This window comes from Pectinophora gossypiella, chromosome 24 (assembly GCF_024362695.1).
Source record: "Pectinophora gossypiella chromosome 24, ilPecGoss1.1, whole genome shotgun sequence".
NCBI classification, from domain to species: Eukaryota; Metazoa; Arthropoda; class Insecta; order Lepidoptera; family Gelechiidae; genus Pectinophora; species Pectinophora gossypiella.
In genome coordinates, this window is record NC_065427.1 from 1,298,383 (window position 1) to 1,317,017 (window position 18,635).

Below are 18,635 nucleotides of genomic sequence, written 5' to 3' on the forward strand. Positions count from 1 at the left end.
CCAAAACTGAAGTGTACAGCTGAATATACGATTTTAGTACCATATGTATAGAATATGCTGAATACCAAACGAATATTCGGCGCATATCTAATATAAATATTTCTCACGTGTCCATCTCCTCCTGCGTTAGGTCGAGCGCCTCCTGCATCTCACGTGAGGTACTCTGGATGAAATCCTTGTCGCAGTACTTCCCGAGTCCTTGCTCGGTCAACACCTGCGCATGATATAGAAGGTAGGAAGTAACAGACGTACATACATAAATAGCGGTTAAACACATAACCCTCCTTTTTGCTTCGCCTCAGTTGCGTAAAAATAAGCATAAATGTATCATTAAAAAAAAAAAAAAATTGTTAACTTACTCGAGTAATAAGATTCTCCGCTGGGTTCTCTACACAATAAGGCACCTTGTTCTTCGGCGGGGGCATTTTGTCACGATCTATGAGAAAGTAATAATTAATAAGTCATAATAATAATTATTAAACTATTTCAATATTGTTGAAATAAATGTAGAAGAGAGACAGATACTAAACAAACAGCATATCTTTTCAGTCAACACCACATCTACATGCAGAAGAAATATCTATTAGTCAATAAAATAAACAAATAAAATAAATAAATCAATAAAAAAAAAAACAAAAATAAATTATAAAAATAATTAAATAAACAAAGTCGATGCAATCACAACACACTAAAAACGAACTTACTGCTGTTTCTCATACTCTGCATTAAATCGTTGGACGTTTTTCTGCAAACGTTAACAGTTTTCACTAAAGCTATACAGATGCCTTTATAAATACTTTAAAATCGTTGCATCATTTACACTTTTAAAATCGAAATGCCCAAAATTCCCAAATGCAAAACGAGCGCCATCTCTTGATAATTATTAAAAACAAACTTCCCGTATTTCTACTTCAAGTCTACTCGGTAGCGTAAATAAACAACATAGAGAACCCCACCCCAAAATAGAGAAGTTCACAACTTTTCGTGTAGATGGCGTTACTTGCAACCATTCTAATTTTATTTTGTAAGTATAATTTTAGAGCATCTGTATAAAACTTTGTAGATTGATTTTAATGTGCCATGATTTGGTATACAAATACACAGTTTCACGACACAATACTAAACAAAATATTAAACTATGAACATAAAATAAACCAGTAAGTAAACAAAGTTTGAGAACCATTGACTATAAAATAAGGAGGCTAAAATAAATCGTACATAGAACAAAGAACATAAAAACAACAAATAATATCTAAATAATAGTTTATAATATCTAATAGTTCCATCACAACATCCGTAAAAGTTAGGAATCCTTAAAGCTAAGAATCTTCAGGATACCATACTTTTAACGTGCTCCGTAGAACTCCTTACTTTTTTTATTTTGTCTTTTTTATTATTCACATTGATCACTTTCGAGAAAATAAATTAGTTACACTTACTCTATAACCCTGAATATCTTTTCCGAATCTTTGCCGTGCAGGAGAGGTGTCATCGCGATCTCTTCGTCACTTTGATTCGCCTCTTCATCTTTCCTGAAACGTTTTGTGAAAATATTAAAATTATGTATTTTATAAGTAGGTAGGTATCTAGTACTTCCTATATCACTATGTCCATCGATTATTCCTATATCCACAGTAAGCGCGGAAAGTTAAATAGACAGCGATTCTGCGTGGATTCTCCTATGTTCACATTAATATAGTGACATATTGACCCAGATTTATCCAGGCACCTCCCAATTTTATTTTAAATTATACCTGTCATATTCTTCTCCGCCGAAAAGAAAAGGGATGAGCGATTGACAGCTGTCAATTTTAAAATGAATAATTGAATAACCCGGCGAATCAAATTGGCATCTCTCACATTTGCAACCCGTTGGACGTGTGCTGTCAACTTAATTCTATCGGGTTATTGGCCAATGCAAAATTTTGGGAGGCCTGTATAAATGTTTGCTTAAAGTTGACGTGTGTTCCATTTTAAGGCTGTCAATCATCCGTCCCTTTCTTTTTCGGTGGATCAGAAAATGACAGGTATAACTTAAAAAAAAAGAAAAAAATAAATAAATAAGATGGTGTGTACTGGAATCAGCAGCATTATACATCAATGATTCACACTATGTTTTTAATTTAATTGTACTTTTTGTTGATTATAAAAATACTTTTTCTAATATTACTAGACACTTACATTTCTTCTTCAGGTATTTTGCCGTCCATTCCTAACTCTCTCCTCATCATCGTACTTAAAGTTTGATCTGATTTTCCTGCAATATTCCAAAAAAATACATTTGAATTTGTTTTTTTTTTTTAAACCGTCACCGAAATTACATATAGAGGCACAGTCTTAATTTTCTAATATTTACCATTTACGTTATTAGTTTTATTATGTTTCGACGAGTTTGGTATGTGGAAGCTCTCACGTCCATGTTTCTTGATACTTGTCCACACAGAACCGAACAGTGTGTGATTCCGCTGAAAAATTATATAAAAAGTTTTAATTACTTGGACAAATGTAAGGTCAATTCTAATCGAGTAAAATGTTTACGAGACATTCCAACACTGGCTGGAATTAAAAATACGAAAAAAGAAAAATGTTTGGAGGCAGGAAAGTGTTTTTTTTTTGTTTTGGGGTTTTTTTTGGGAGACCGGGATTTTGGTTGGTGTTTAGAAGGACGTGGATGCAATTTTGATTGTTATAAAATTATAAAACTGTATTATAATGCAGATATATGTCTGCCCGTAGAAAATTATGGATCTACCTACTCCACTCCATTCTCATCAGTCATCCCGTGATCATGGCACTTGCAACAGTGTCGAAATATCGGGAGTCTAATATCCCAATTTTAAACGCGGTAAGAACCCGTTATTATGTGTTTTAAGTAATTGATTGTCAAAGTGGAGGAATATAGGAATATAATAATATATTATACAATTAAAGAAGGTGAGTTTTATTATATAGTGGGAATGAATAGGCTAAATAAGGTAGCCGGGAGGCATTCTTTAAAATAATTACCCTATGCATAGGCTCAACAGTCTCAGACACTATCTCATCGAGGTTTCCTGAGATGGCTCTCTTCAGTTCCGGCCCAGCTTCGTGTAGCGTCCTCAACCCAGCTTGTAGAGTCATCTGGTTGTTTTGTTCAGAAGCCATTGCCGCCTGCTCCTTGCGTTTACGGAACCTTAACATTTAACGTATGTTAGCTTAGCTTTGAATTCAGTGACTGCATTTGTATATTTTGATTTCATCAATATTTTCATCGGTTTAAAAAAATAATATAAGTATTTGAATTTATTATTACCAATACCTACACAATTATTTTACAGTAATAAATAAAATAGGTATGTGTTGTGTAAATTTAAAAGTTACAAACATATTAGACCAGTGAAAACTACTTCAAAATGCTATCTAGTGCAAATGTGGCTATTATTGAAGCCTCCAATATAGGTAATATTAATGAATAATGTCCATTCCGAAAACATGTCTTCTCGGTGTAACGAAATAAAATTTGAGAAACCGCCGATACTCGATAACGATTTTTAAAAATAGGTACAATGTTAGGAAAGCCAATAAATAGAAACTGGATCCTTTAATACATCATGCAAATTAAAACTATTTTTCCACACAAAATTATAAGTTTCCACGCTCACACTCAAAATGATCAGCAAAAGAAAGTCGTGATATGCGCGATTCAAGCCAGTGATGAAAAACATCAAAAAGTTCACAGAGAAAACATGCTTTGGAATGTTGATAAAGTATTTTTGAAATTAATACATGCTGAAAAAAAGGCGACGCAATAAACACGAGGGTAATGTATTTGAAATTGCGAGGAAGCTGAAAAAAAATTAAGTCATAAAATCATTAAGTTACATGATAGCAATAACAAAAACCACAACAAAGGAAAAAATACTTTCAAATCAAGTTATAAAAAAAATATGGCAAATGATTGTATGACTCTTGAAACTCTCAAAAAGGGGCATCAATCAAAATCAATATTGCTGAAAAAAATTAAATCATCAAGCGTTCCTTGGCTGAAAGTGGTATCGTTGCCAGGGTAAGCTAAAATACAGCAGGAATCCTAGAGTTACAGACAAACTGACAAACTTGTCGCATAAAAAGTCTTTAAAGGAATCACTATAATTCAAGTGATGCGTAATTAGAAGCCAACAACATTGAAAGTCGGGATATAATTGATAGTCTTAATAGTAAAACACTTCTTCAATGCTTAAGCTATGCTTATGTTATTAATAAAAAAATGGTTGATAATTGTCTGGCTGACAATGTGAATCTCATTACCAATTTAACAATCTCAACATTTAAATGAATCTTTGTAATCACAGTCAGTTTATCTAATAACACCTAGGCAATCAGGAATCTTCTCACTTAAAACTTAAACTGGGTATCAACTTACGCATGGTTCCTATAAAAACAGAAATTGATGAAATTAATGATGACATAGACAACTGTGTTTGTAAAACAAACAATTCTTCACAAAATAATTATGATTCGAAATTAAATTGTGCTAATAACTATATAAATTGAAAGTGATTTTCAATGTCACTATGTCATATCTGTTGAGTTGAGTAGGCCTGAGTAGTTTCTATTAGGTAATACTTAGCCTCTTGAATTGATTTATCGTTATGTCTTCACTAAAGCCGAGATTTCCAGACACAATATTTAAACAATGTGGTTTGGATTTTAAAAGCACATTCGGTTTTACGACTTGAAGGGTTCTAACTCTATCATTAGTGAAAGCAAAACATCACATACCTTCTGAAGTAGTCCTGTATAAGGAATGTCGCGTAGAACTTTCCAACGGTAATCTCGTTAGGGTCTCCCGGTGGTGGTACCACTTGGTCCAACAACTTTGGTGATGTGCGCTTCCAGACCTTCTTTATAATCGCTCGGAGTTCCGTATTGCATTCGTCGATGACACCTGTATCAGTTTCGTATTTTTATTTTACATCGCTCAATATTAGTAATTACAAAGGCTGAAAATTTCTAAAAATCTAATTTCTGAATCTTGAGTTCGAGTTCATTTTAATCGTGAAGGAGTTTGTGAGTTTACCTAAACACGGGTTAGTGTTATAAAGGCATTCCAGGCTATGTTCGACAAAAGAGACATACTTACATGGCGCTAACAGATTTGCATTCGTTTAACCTTCTAATTTAATGGGTAACAGACATATGCATCTTTTATCTTTGTTTTTGGGTATAAGCGATGATTATTGTTGTTATTACACCCAGGCACAACACCCATTCTTATACCGATCAAAATAAAGAGTACCACAAAAATAAAACAACAAAAGAGTGAGGGGAGGGGGCAGCAATAAAAGTAGCAATTATTGTTCTTATATATGCCTTTGCCATTACATTACATTTTTGAATAATTTTGTATCCGAACAATGAGAAAGTAGGTAATTATCACGTTAAATCTGTATAACACTATCTGTATTGTTGTTGGGGGACGTAGCCTAGGAAGTCGCTCAGCAAGCTTTGAAATATAAAATAATGTCCTACTAACACTAGTTTATAAGTCGTTTGTATACTAACATTCTATGGACTGTGTCCGAAATAAACGATTTTTATTATTTTATTTATTTTATAAAGAATTCCAGATATAAATAAAGAAGTTGTGTACTTTAAAACTAAAGAAAACGGACTACAAATGATGTCATGCTTTGCAATTTTTGTCTTCGACTTTACTGGTATTCTCTTTTATTTCATAATAGGTCCAACATCATATTCCGGTCAAGTAGTTAATGCCATCTGCGGCAAATCTACAATAAGTTACATCCAAAAAACCAACACCATACAAACCTGTAGTCTTTATTTGCAGCTGTGTCCGTACAACAGCAAACAATGTTGCGTTAAAGTTGACAGTGCCATCGGAATTTAAAGGCATGTTCATTGACACAAGTCTCTTACACGCTGTTCGATGTGGACACAGTTTTCCGAAACCTATAGGACCATAATTTTCAATGGTTAAGAAATTTTGAAATATATCAACACTGCAAAAATATTCTAAATAAATTACTAAAAGAAATATGATTCTATACGTAGTATGATTCTTTATTTAATTACGTATACTACTGTCAAAATATACATGAATTCTTAAATGACATAGAATTAAAATGACAACTAAGATTAATAATTTAAGACAATTCATGTACAGTCATGAGCAATATAATGTACCCACTTTAGGACCCTGTCGCACTAACATATTTGACATTTAGTGAGACTTACAGTTCAATTTGTCAAAAAAGTTAATGCGACATAGTACCAAAGTGTATACATATTAATGCTCGTGACCTTACCTATCTAAACGTTGAATCTACTTATGATTTTTATATCTATCATCGTTATGAATTGTATATGACTGTTAAGACTGTATTTCTATCCTTGCACTACTTATTTATGTTTAAACAATTTGTATACTTGATAATGAGTAAGACCTGGTGTTCCTATGATCCCAATTTGAAACCACATATTTAAGCTCACCGACTAAAAGATACAAAAGTGGAAAATATGAATCGCTAAAGTTACTACCTATTTTACTTTGCTAAAGACATCTAAGAAATGAGCCTTACCTAAAGGTGGACTTATTTTACGAAGTAAAGTCACAACATCCAAATGTTTGATACGTCCTTTAGCATCCGGATCATATTCACTCCATAACCTATAAGACACAAATACATAAAATAAATAAATAACAAAACATAATAGTAAATTAAACAAAACATCTTATTTAAAAGATTTATCAAGATTCAAGTTAACTATGTATTCATTAGCACCTAATATTATTATCGGACCTACACTCCAACAGTCAAACTGAATAATTGGTTTTGTGGGATTTTAATTTTAAAATGTATCTTTCTACCAACCCGCAGTGGAGCAGCGTGGTGGAGTATGATATATACACCCTCGCCGGTTGATTGAGGGGAGGCCTGTGCCCAGCAGTGGGACGTGTATGTTTGTTTGTTTGTTGTTGTATGTATCTTTTTAAAAATAAACATTTATTTTATTCTATAAAATGTTATTTAAGCGTTTCCAAATGTCACGAGGTAGAAGAGAAGAACTTTTTAAATACAATAAAGTGTTCACCTCACAAACTCGTCGAGATGATGAGGACCAAGGATGGACCAATCTCTGGTCAAATAGTCGAAGTTATCCATGATGACAGCGACGAACAAATTGATAATCTGAATAAACAGTCGATGTATAAGAATCGCGTATTAAGAATTGGTTTGGAAAATACGAACACTATGATAAACCTTTATATAGTAACGTGAAGAACTGATTTCGAAACTAAAATCCAACGAAATAATTGGTTTTGTGAAATAAGCACCACAATACAAGATACCTATACCAATACTCCATCGTACAATACTATTGAAATAAATCGAACTAGAAGCTCTGATAGAATAAAATGTTATTAGAGTAGCTATCTAGTTGAATCACATACATGATGTGCGCTACATAAGCTAACCGGGTGAGAGCCTTCAGCGCTCCCCATTTGTCCGGCCAAGTAGTTAATGCCATCTGTGGCAAATCTACAATAAATTATGTCAAAAAAAAAGCTACATGTGATAGGAAGGACTTAAATCTGTTCTTACCAAGAAAGTACAGAGCAAAGAAAACGAAATAAAGTAAGGATATGCCATGCGCGTTCCACAGTTCTTTTCTTCTTCTGTGAGTGTGGTGTTGTCATTATCAGGCTTGATGCATGGTAGAGGTTCATTGGGGCGCTCATCTGTATTCGGTGATAACGCCATCATGATTTCTTGCCATGCTTCACCTGTAAAAAAGTGAAGGTAGGTTTGTATATTTTCTTATTTGTCCTGTATTTTAAGATTTTTTTCTTTTTTTTGTGTTATCCATTACCTGTAGCAGATCTGAATAGTACCATCAAAGCACTGCCAAATGTTTGAAAGTTATTATTTTCAGTGATCACTTCCCCATCAAGTTGGATTTTGCCAAATAACTGTAAAAATGTTGTGTTTTTGATTAGCGTAGATGTCAAAAGCTGTACTAACATCACCAAAAAAATAAATTTTCCAAAGGTAAAAAGAAGTTTTCGACCTCATGAGAGTTGGGAATTAAGCATAAGCACTCATGCTTTACCACATTCCCGATGTTATTGGTTTTCTATTGTAACAGGGAGTTCTGTTTCTGTCGTTTGTATACTCTGATGTTGGGTGTGACTTTAATAAGAATCAGAAAAGGAGTCACATTCTCAAATCTCCCTCCTAAATAACGTATACTATGTGTATCATCATTATCATTACCAGCCGTACGACGCCCACTGATGGGCATAGGCCTCCCCCAAGGATCTCCACGACGATTGGTCCTGCGCTACTACTACTATGTGTATATCACCGGTAAATATGTGCCATTTACATGACAAAGAAGAAAGAGATCTCTATATACCTCCATCCCTGCATTGAGGAGCAACAGGTTTACATGATATGGACATGTAATGAGGAGGGATGAAAAGCATAAAACGTGAAAAGTTATGAGTATGAATGTGGATGGATATAGGGGTAGGGGACAACCCAAGAAAGTATGGATGGATTGTATGAAGAAGGATATGTGTGTGAAAGGTGTAAGTACTGAGATAACGGCTGATGATTGGAAGAGCACACATATTGAGCCGACGCCACTTAGAGTGTTATAAGGGCAGGAGGATGACGATAACTATACCTGCATCCCGACCACAGCATAAATGAAGAACAGAAGTACAATCAGTAAGGCTACATAAGGCAGTGCTTGGAATGACTTTATGAACGTCCACAGCAGGGTTCGTATCCGCTCCCCTCTCGATAACAGCTTTATCAGTCTCATTGCTCGGAACAAACGGAAAAACGTGATGTATTTTAGAAGAGTACCCTGTAAAAGCAAATTAAGTAAGTAAATTATTTACTTCATTATCTACACAATTTTTAAATTCCGACGAAACTTTTTTTAACACGCTACATCCAAACTAAATCATAAGGCTTACATACCTCATCCTTTTGCTTTACTAGAACACCAAACTGAAAACAAAAGTAAATTCATTTATTTATTATTTTTTTAACGATATTCTGGTAGTCTTTGATATAAAACAATAAAACGGTTAATAATAGGTGATAGAAGGTTTGTTTAGTCTATTTCTATAATGTAAGTACATCTAGTAGTTGTTCTGTCTTGTTCGTGTCATGGTGTAAACCAATGTTTAGTTAAAAATATAGTAAAATAGTGTGAAAACTTACATCTTTCTTATTTTCATTGACTTGCGTGACAACTATATCTATAATACTGCCAACAACTAATATAAAATCTGTTGTGTTCCATGCGTCACCAAAATAATTCTGAAAAAGAATGGAAAATATTTGAATTTGTTTTCACGAACACAGTTGGCTCGACCATTATAGACGGCGCACCACCTAACACGTTGGTCTAACAGAAACAAAGAAAACTCAGAAAGCTCGGTCAGGTCAAATCAAATCAAATCAAATCAAATATACTTTATTGCACTTTATTGGTATTTAATTCATCTTGCGTTGGATGTACCTCTAATTACACCAATTGGGATATCATCGTCATCATCATTGGCCTTATACATCTGTTTCAGACGATTTATGACGTCATTGGTATATAGTCGTCAATTTATGATTATGTTAATTGAACGTCGTTGTCGTCGACGTTGAGGAGCTCGGTGGCGCAGCGGTAAACGCGCTCGGTCTGCAATTGTTGAAGTTAAGCAACTTTCGCAAAGGCCGGTCATAGGATGGGTGACCACAAAAAAAAAGTTTTCATCTCGAGCTCCTCCGTGCTTTGGAAGGCACGTTAAGCTGTTGGTCCCGGTTGCATTAGCAGTCGTTAATAACCACCAATCCGCACTGGGCCCGCGTGGTGGTTTAAGGCCCGATCTCTATCCATCCATAGGGAAGGCCCGTGCCCCTGCAGTGGGGACGTTAATGGGCTGGTGATGATGAATTGAACGTCATAGTTTATATTCAAAAAGATATCTATAAGTACCTAGACGAAACCGGGTCGAGTACCTGAGTAGGTAGTGTGAAATAAAATAAAATTCTTACCTTAAACCTAAACGCCGCCAATTTAAATACGAATTCTAGCATAAACACTGTTGTCAAAATCATATTGAGGTAGTCGAGAATCTGCAAAAAATAATGTGATTTTTTTGTAAATTAATATTTATGCCTAATCAGAGCTAGGTAAAATGTTTTCGAAGATGTAGGTTTAGTTGACTTAAGCCTTACGTAAGCAGATCACGTGTTATTTCAATAGTTAAAGTCAATCTCCAACATTTTTAATTCATTTTGTTAGCGATAGCGTAGTGTTAAGAGCAAAAACATTTTCGCTAGAACTCTGAAGAAAAAATATTTTACCTTCTTATAAGCATCGGGAGCACCGTGGAACTTCATCATGAGAGCAACTGTGTTCAACACGATAAAGAAGAATATGAAGTACTCAAACCTCTGTGACGTCACGAACCACCATGTTTTATACTGGATGCGGTGCTTGGGGATATACCTGAAATTGAAAAAAATGGCGAGTAGACTCTTTACCTAAAAACACCGACTAAAATAATAATGTTATAAGAATAAGAATAAAATAAATTTATTGCCAGTAACAATTTACATTTGCTATATGAACTAGGTAATAATGAATATTGCGAATACGGGCAAAAGGAAATGGCTCAGCTTGTGCTGCGATGGAACCATGCTATGGCGCCCTCCAGCGCAGGTTTTCAGTCATTTCCTCTTCCTGGGATATTGTGCGGAAGTAATTGTCAACGAGGGCTAGAGGACACGTTACATTGAAACAGTTCAGTGCCATAGAGCAACACGGGCCTCCGGCGAGCCAAAGGTTAATGCACATAAACCATTGGTATTAAATCATTAAAAATTGTTTTAATTTCGTTAACATAAAAATTACATACCTTCTTATTGGTTTTGCCTTTAAAGCGAACTCAATGCAATTCCGCTGATTCTTGTCCAATTCGCAGTCTTTAAACTCCTGCTCACCCTCTTTCTGGAATGTTACTATGACGAAACCTACGAAGATGTTCACCTGAGGAACGACAACTTTTTATTAGCTAATGGAAAGAAATATATTTGGTTACAGCTATTATTTTCGGTAAAACCTGGAAAGTCGATTGGCGTGGTAAAGCATGTGATGAGGAGGGATTAAAAGCAGATCATAAGAAAGATGATGGATTGATGTGGATGAACGAATGTGGTAAGGGTAGAGAACGAACCAAGAATGTTCAAGAATGTATGGATAAATTTCTAGAAGAAGAATATGTGTGTGAAAGGTGTGAGTAGAGTACTGGGAAGACGACTAATAGAGATAAATGAAAGAGGATAGGGTACCCATCCCACCAGGGTGAGTTAGATGAGGGTAGATGATGATGATAATCAAGCCCTTAGTGCGTTTTCCATTTATCCCACTAAGTAGTAATAAAGCCCTCCGGGGAAAATTTACAATAAACAGCAGTGACCCACACATGAGTGTAGGGTGGTGGAGGTAAAATTGAAATAACTGCAATACTTTAAGGTTTCTTATATTTTCACTTTTTTTTAATATTATACAGAGCACCACCGCGCTTTCGAAATCTACCCGTCGCCATCTTCCTTCCCCTTCCTCTCTCCCTTCTCACTCCCCCTCAGGACACGTTCATAAATTTCATCTCACACATCACGTGCATAATAAGCTTTCATTCCCACATGAGCAAGGTAGTATGGAGTACCCACCATGAAGAAAGCAATGACGATGATGTAGCTGATGTAGAAGAACGCAACAAGAGGACGGGAGTTCTCAATCGGTCCATGATCTTCTTCGTTTGAGTCCATTGAGTTCGACAACAATCTGAAACAGTTCACGAATCAGTAACTTGTTCACAAATTCACTCTAAGTGGTCACTTTTTAGGCATACAAATTTAATCATACAGTGCAGAGATTCGGCATTGAAAAAGTAATGAATGACATCACACCCATAAATAAGGTAATGTCAAAGAAAGAACATTTTGAAGGTGAATTAAATTGTGGTGATCATGTAAAAAATACCTTCAGAATGCTAATGCCACGACGATGGCGATGAAGTTGCTTTTGAAGAAACACATATTATCAGCACGTTACAATTTTAGTCTTCGTAGATAAAATAAACATCCTATGTCTATGTATCACCACTAATCAAATTACAATTATATAACATTTCTATATTACAAACTGTATGCCTCACCCTGGCCAACCTTCAAACGTAGATACCGTGAATAGCGTCAACATTCCGTTGAGGACGTTATCAAAATTGAATTTGTGTATGGTCCATGTCCTTTCTTCTATTACCGGTTCTCCATTTTTGAAGATCAAATAAGTACCCCTGAAAGTAACAAAGTAAATATTGTATCAAATAAAAAAAATAAAAAAGTAAGAAAATACAGTAAATGAAATTGTATGACAATAATGATACTGATAACATAGCTGACACTAATGTTAATTATACAATCATCTACTTTACAATCTACACGAAAGAAAAAGATTTAAATAAGAAATCTCAATCAATATTTAGACATTGCTTACCGACATTCGTTTCTAGTAGTTTTGGTGATATCATTGCATTTACAGAACTTCCCCTGAAATCAAACAACTGTTAGCATTTCTAATAAAACAAAAAGGAATTAATAAAAATGCAGATAACATTTACAAATCACCTGACGTCGCTTCCATCGGTTATGGTAAGCTAAAAGCAAGTACACATTATACAACACGTTATATTTACAATGCAAAATAAAATACTATAATAAAGCTTGTAATCTACAATGTTTGCAATACATATTTATAATGTAATTAAGTACCTAATATTTTCAAAAGATTACAGATTGTGCTCTTTCATTCACATTCACAGTGCAAATAGATAATAAGTTAAAAATAAAACACGGTTTTAGTGAAACAATCTAAAGTTATTTGAAAGAAAATAAGTACCTTAAATAATTGAATACCAACGACAGCAAACATAAACTGTAGCATATGATTAATGAGCAAAATATTTCCTATAGACTTAATAGATGCAATCACACACTTCACAACATACTGTACAGAGAGACCGAATGCAAAACACAACAGAATGTTATAGCGACACCAAACAACCAGTTTACCGAACAAAAAGATTTTCCGTTCATTGAATTTGCGTCCCATGTGCAAATAGTAGTTGTGTGTTGAATATAGAAAATAGAAAACAATATTAATGAATGCTTCGTAAACCATACTGCCTACTTACATGGCGTTAGTCCTTGGTTTCAACAAAAAACAAAAACATTTTTAAAACCGCTACTCGATCAAAACTGTCAGCGTCTCAATCTGACTATGAACTTCCAAAATAAAACCACACTGATAAACCAAGTACCTCACTCCTAGTTCACGAGTGGAAATGTCAAGGTAGGTCTTAATGTGCAAAAGAAACACACTGAAGCTCAATTGAGTCCAAAAAATCACGACAAAAATCTCATCAAAAACACACAACACCTTTGGGGAAAAGAAAAATCCAGAAAAAGCATGCAAATGGCCTGACAAGCGAATTTTTTGGACCCACAGGATAGATAAGCAAAAAATATAATGGTTAGTGTTCTAACTCTTCCAAAAGACACGAAGAAAGCCGCACACACAGAGAGAAACGATATCAGATGATTCTTTTATGAATTTTGTATCCGAACCAGAAACTTGTATTGAAATAAATGATGAACAGTGTGTAAAATACTTACTTTAACAAATTATTGATAGATATTATGTAAAAATGTCTAAACGAGTGTTTAACCCAAAGGTGTCGTATCAAATATTTTATAATTTTGATCAGATCGACTCCTACCTTGAACATTTGCACCCCCATGACAGCAAACATGAACTGTAGTAGATTTGTCACCAACAAAATGTTGCCAATCGTCTTAATAGCGACGATCACGCACTGTACTACATGCTAAAATTTATAAAAATAATTTGAATTTTACTGTACTACTATGGATGTATTTCTAAGAAACTTCTTATATTAATAAAACTGACCTTCAATCCTTTGGCTCTGTTGATGGCTCTAAGAGGCCTCAGTACACGGAACACTCTCAAAATCTTAATGAACGACACGTTATTCTCACTGTCAACAGAAAATATTATATTAATGTACAAATTTGATACATAACCGATCTTACTATTATCAGAAAACATTCAGAAATTTATTGTAATACAATATCATAAAAGTATAATTAAATCCAAAACGTTACAGCAAAATAGTGCAGTGATCGACAAGAAATTTGTGTTCTCATTATTGCACATACATGTGAATTATGGTGATTGTCAACTTGATAGGTAAAAATTAAATAGTGTATAGTATGAAATTTCCATAGAAGATTTGGTGACCAAAATACCATGAGCCAATGAAAATCATTCAGTATTCTACTTTCCGATCATCTTTGCCGATTGAATAATGAACCCGTTGATTAGCAAAAACGATTTTTGTTTTGAAAACACAAATTCAGGGAAGACAGAAGTAATTTTCAAATTTATGTGCACTAAAGGTTTGAAATTCATACAAACATAGCTTAATACTCACCCGGACAACGAAATAAGCGAAACAATAACGACGAGTAAATCGAGCAGGTTAAAGGCAGATCGGCAGAAGGCGTCTTTGTGGAAAATGAAACCGTATGTGATCAATTTGAGACACAATTCGATTGTGAATACCGTTGTAAAGAAGTAGTCAATCTTACGGAGGATCTGAAAAACAAATTTATTTTGATGAACCTGAAAGTAAAACCGGTAAACATACCACACTTTGAGCAAATTATGCTGAAAAGAGAGAGAAAATAGTGTGGAAATGAGAGAACATTTATAGTTACCTCAGTTTTTCCTTCAGTAGCTTTTCCACCAACTGGATCTTCCATAGCCAACATAAGAGAAGACGCGAGGATACAAACCAAGATCAAGTTTTTAAACCACGAATTGTTCTGGATTTTGTAGCAAGCCACTCGAAAACTGGAAACCAGAACGTAAAACTACAGGAAAATACACTAAATACGTAAAAAAGGAATATAGACCCGGAGCAGAACATTAACCACGCGGCTCGGATTTGGTAGAGTAAAACTTAAACCAGAATCAATTTGGGATTCTTTTTATTCTTAATTGTAATAAAAGTGACTAGTTATCAAGAGAAATTAGCTGCCTGGAACCTGACAGAGGGCAGCAGTAACTGTCGGTACTATTCAGAGGCGGAGAACAGAAGTCCTAGTGCGGCTTTGAAATAAACTACTCTGGGCGCCATCGTGGGATGTGCCATCGCGCCCGACAGAGAGAGGACAAGAGGGAAACCACTGCCCTATTTTTCCCTCAAAAAGTAGCATGGAGAATGCTTTGCTGACAATAACGTGACTCTTAAATTAGAGATGAGGGAAATATTAAAGAATAATGTTTCCAAGAAAATAAAAGTGTTACCAGTTGGTCTTAGAGAATATAAAGAAGCTGCTGCCATCAGGTATGGGTTTCTCCTGTGACTTGATTTCGACTTCTGATAATCTTCGTGGTCTTGCCGATAAGGTTGGTTGGCGCTTTAGATTTTCTTCATCTTTTTTTATATCACCTATCAATATAACACATTTTTTTAGTATTATAATTACGTGCTAGTCTCTAAGTAAGAAAAAGATTGATGTAAAAAGTAAAAATACTGGAGAGTTATAGTATAAATGTTGTAACGCTTAACTTTGCAAATATGAGCTAAAGTGGGTGGCTACTTAATTACTATTATAGTTTACTATTTATTTTTTATTGACGTCTAAGATTATGTTTTGTCAGAAACCTGATATAAAATCTTCAGTTTTAAATGTCAACTCATTAAATACTTACCATTTTGTTTCTTCTCTATAGCAACCAAAGCATCGTTAGCGTTGTCTCTTTCTTCCGGCTCCTGCTCGTCTACTTCTTCTTCAGAACCCGTTTCATCATATTCATGGTCAGATCTGAAATTTCCATCTTTTACTTAGTACCAATCAATAACTAAACGCAAGAAGGAAACCACTTCTTTTTGAGGCGGAAGGCAAGAGGGAAACCACTGCCCTATTTTTCCCTAAAAAGTAGCATGAAGAATGCTACACCGACAAGAGCGTGGCTCTTAAATTAGTGATTATGAATGAATAACTGACACTTAGTTAGTAGCGTAGAACGATTTAGTAATTATATTTATATAATACATAATCACATAGTATAATTTTAAGGGTAATTATGTAAGTAGCTCAATAAAAGAAGATAATTTATAATATCATCTTAGCGGTCTAGATCATGTTTTTCAAAACATAAAGTGAGCTTTCCTCTCCTCGTTTCCCTACCTCAATCATATATGCCTTCTTTCGTTTTGTATATGTCTGATAATAAAATAACAAATTTTTGATATATTTTTTTTTAATTCTCGTTGTATCAGACCATACAAATACCAAGCAGAAAGAAACCTATACCCTGTGATCCCAATGTCGATGGTTGTCAAGTGGATAGTGTGAAGAGACCCGAGCGGATTGAAAAACATAAAATAGTCCTTGTCTTACCTTGGTACTCGCTTGTACCTTTTATAAGGCAGGCTGCTGATAAAGATATAGTGTAATATTAGTGTTAGCTATTATTTAGAGGAAACCACAATTTGACATTGAAACCCAGATATAACCCAAACCAATAACATGAAAAAAACCAATCTCACAAATCATTCAAACTTTTTTTTTTCTTTGGTAAAGTCTCTATTTCAAAATATTCACTTTAACTACTCTGCCTATAAGAAGATAATAATTAAAGCAACTTACCCTTCAGTAGAATATCCTTCTTCTTCATTAGCATATTCATCATCAGTCAATCCTTTCTCCTCGTCGTCTAGTTGTGGGTTACCAGCTTCGGGATTATCAGCACCCTATTATTATTAATGAATAAATTGTCAGTTTATTACTAATTTTTACAAGGCAGAAACGTTATTGAATGTTGGTAAGGCGAAAAAGACAAATTGTATTTATAAACAGTAAGTTACCTCTTTCTCCTTCTCAATATCTTCATTGTCCATTTCTTCAGCGTCACCCAAGTTGTCCACAGCGATAGCCAAGAACACATTTAGTAAGATATCTGATTTTATATGTAGCAGGAAATAAAGTTTTCATTTACATTCACTATCTAAATAACATAAAAACAATATCACGACTGCATTCCGAAATGGAGTAGTTAGAGGTACATATATCGCAAAATGAACTGAGTACCTACGTTCTACCTAGCTTTTTTACTGAATTGTCATCGACTCCAAAGAACAAGTCTGAGCTTTCTGTTAGACCAACGTGGTAGTGAGCCGTATCGCCATTTACAATAGTCGACCCAACTAGACGGTTACTAACTAAAAATAATATTTAATAACAGTCATCAAACGTTTTCCATGATCCCAATAATCTTTTTACGTCAGTCTTTGTTTTCGAGTCATCGCTTGGATAGTTTGACTTTAGCACCATTTGACATATGTTCAAAGTGCGGGCTTTGCCAGTAACATATATTGCTCAAGTCGTAATGAAATAAATAAATTATATTCTACAACTTTATTTTCAGTTGTAAGTACTTAATAGTAATTAGGTTTTATTTGAAAAGGTTACTACTTACTAAGATGTCAGTAAGGAGTAATTATGAGCCATGTTAGGACCCTTTGGCAGCTCAATAACAACTTTGACATCAGAGTTGAAGAGGTCGGTCATTGGCCTCACAGTCCACACGACAGAATATTTGAAAAGGATACAGTTACCGCAGATGAAGATAACGATGAAGTAGACGGACGCAAGCATGCCAGGTGTACCAGCACCACCGTACGCGTTGATGCCGTGGTACATCACCACGTTCCAATCTTCACCTGTCAGGATCTGAAAATATAAATACTATCATCAGTAGTTATTTGTCAGAGCAAAATAAAAGCTTTTCAAACATCAAGAAACAGTTTCAGAAACACAGGACTTTCCAAAACGAGGGAGACATAATTGGAAATCATTACCACCTATTTCTCCACTTCAAAAGCTTAGTTTAAAACAGATCCTCAAGCGGATTACTTAATTAAAAATACCCTGTAAATTACTTCAGGACTCCGGAATAAATGAAAAAATCTTTATATAAATGATGATTGTTGCTCACAGATTATAAGTTTAAAAAAACTTCCGTAAGACAAAATATCTACATTACCTGAAACATGGTCAGCACTGCTTGCCAGAAGGAATCGAAGTTATGTTTCTCTTTCTCTTCCTCAGGGGCGTAGTCGAACTTGCCACCGAAGACTTGCATGCCAAGGAGAGCGAAGATCATAATGAACAAGAAGAGAAGCAGAAGGAGAGAGAAGATGGACTGGATAGAGTTGAGCAGAGATGCGACAAGGTTGGAGAGTGACCGCCAGTATCTGAAATAAATTGGAGATAGCGAAATTATTCATCTATAAATAAAGTCTGTAGATGATTGTTTGAAAATAGTTATAAGTACTTAATGTTTATTCCGAATAATTTTTATTATTATTTTATTTAAAAAAAATAAAAATGATTCAGTTTATATAATAATCTTTTAATTCTTTTTTTCGTCGCAGAGGACGGATGATAACCCTGTCGCATTGT

At 34.6% G+C, this 18,635-nt stretch overlaps 1 protein-coding gene across 4 annotated transcripts in view; it reads right to left on the reverse strand.

Annotated features, from left to right (window-relative positions):
* The window catches only part of LOC126377800 (voltage-dependent calcium channel type D subunit alpha-1-like), a 63,067-nt gene that overhangs the window by 2,166 nt on the left and 42,266 nt on the right, over window positions 1-18,635 (reverse strand). The window contains exons 14-46 of one of the 4 annotated variants that reach the window (XM_050025650.1): window positions 18,217-18,427; window positions 17,783-17,903; window positions 17,039-17,130; window positions 16,821-16,924; window positions 15,880-15,992; window positions 15,472-15,616; window positions 14,880-15,015; window positions 14,594-14,757; window positions 14,050-14,137; window positions 12,979-13,086; window positions 12,577-12,629; window positions 12,239-12,376; window positions 11,751-11,865; window positions 10,937-11,067; window positions 10,383-10,527; window positions 10,071-10,151; window positions 9,243-9,341; window positions 8,997-9,026; window positions 8,695-8,880; window positions 7,876-7,975; window positions 7,608-7,789; window positions 7,096-7,193; window positions 6,582-6,670; window positions 5,812-5,952; window positions 4,762-4,927; window positions 4,403-4,411; window positions 3,007-3,172; window positions 2,357-2,465; window positions 2,182-2,257; window positions 1,440-1,532; window positions 705-745; window positions 360-436; window positions 108-214 (exon numbers count right to left, since the gene is read on the reverse strand). In XM_050025650.1, the coding sequence (XP_049881607.1) occupies window positions 108-214; window positions 360-436; window positions 705-745; window positions 1,440-1,532; window positions 2,182-2,257; window positions 2,357-2,465; window positions 3,007-3,172; window positions 4,403-4,411; window positions 4,762-4,927; window positions 5,812-5,952; window positions 6,582-6,670; window positions 7,096-7,193; window positions 7,608-7,789; window positions 7,876-7,975; window positions 8,695-8,880; window positions 8,997-9,026; window positions 9,243-9,341; window positions 10,071-10,151; window positions 10,383-10,527; window positions 10,937-11,067; window positions 11,751-11,865; window positions 12,239-12,376; window positions 12,577-12,629; window positions 12,979-13,086; window positions 14,050-14,137; window positions 14,594-14,757; window positions 14,880-15,015; window positions 15,472-15,616; window positions 15,880-15,992; window positions 16,821-16,924; window positions 17,039-17,130; window positions 17,783-17,903; window positions 18,217-18,427 (3,714 nt within the window). Of the gene's footprint in view, window positions 1-107; window positions 215-359; window positions 437-704; window positions 746-1,439; window positions 1,533-2,181; window positions 2,258-2,356; window positions 2,466-3,006; window positions 3,173-3,192; window positions 3,215-4,402; window positions 4,412-4,761; window positions 4,928-5,811; window positions 5,953-6,581; window positions 6,671-7,095; window positions 7,194-7,607; window positions 7,790-7,875; window positions 7,976-8,694; window positions 8,881-8,996; window positions 9,027-9,242; window positions 9,342-10,070; window positions 10,152-10,382; window positions 10,528-10,936; window positions 11,068-11,750; window positions 11,866-12,238; window positions 12,377-12,576; window positions 12,630-12,978; window positions 13,087-13,858; window positions 13,967-14,049; window positions 14,138-14,593; window positions 14,758-14,879; window positions 15,016-15,471; window positions 15,617-15,879; window positions 15,993-16,820; window positions 16,925-17,038; window positions 17,131-17,782; window positions 17,904-18,216; window positions 18,428-18,635 lie in introns of those variants that run through there. The other 3 variants (XM_050025649.1, XM_050025651.1, XM_050025652.1) reach the window with 3 other exon arrangements.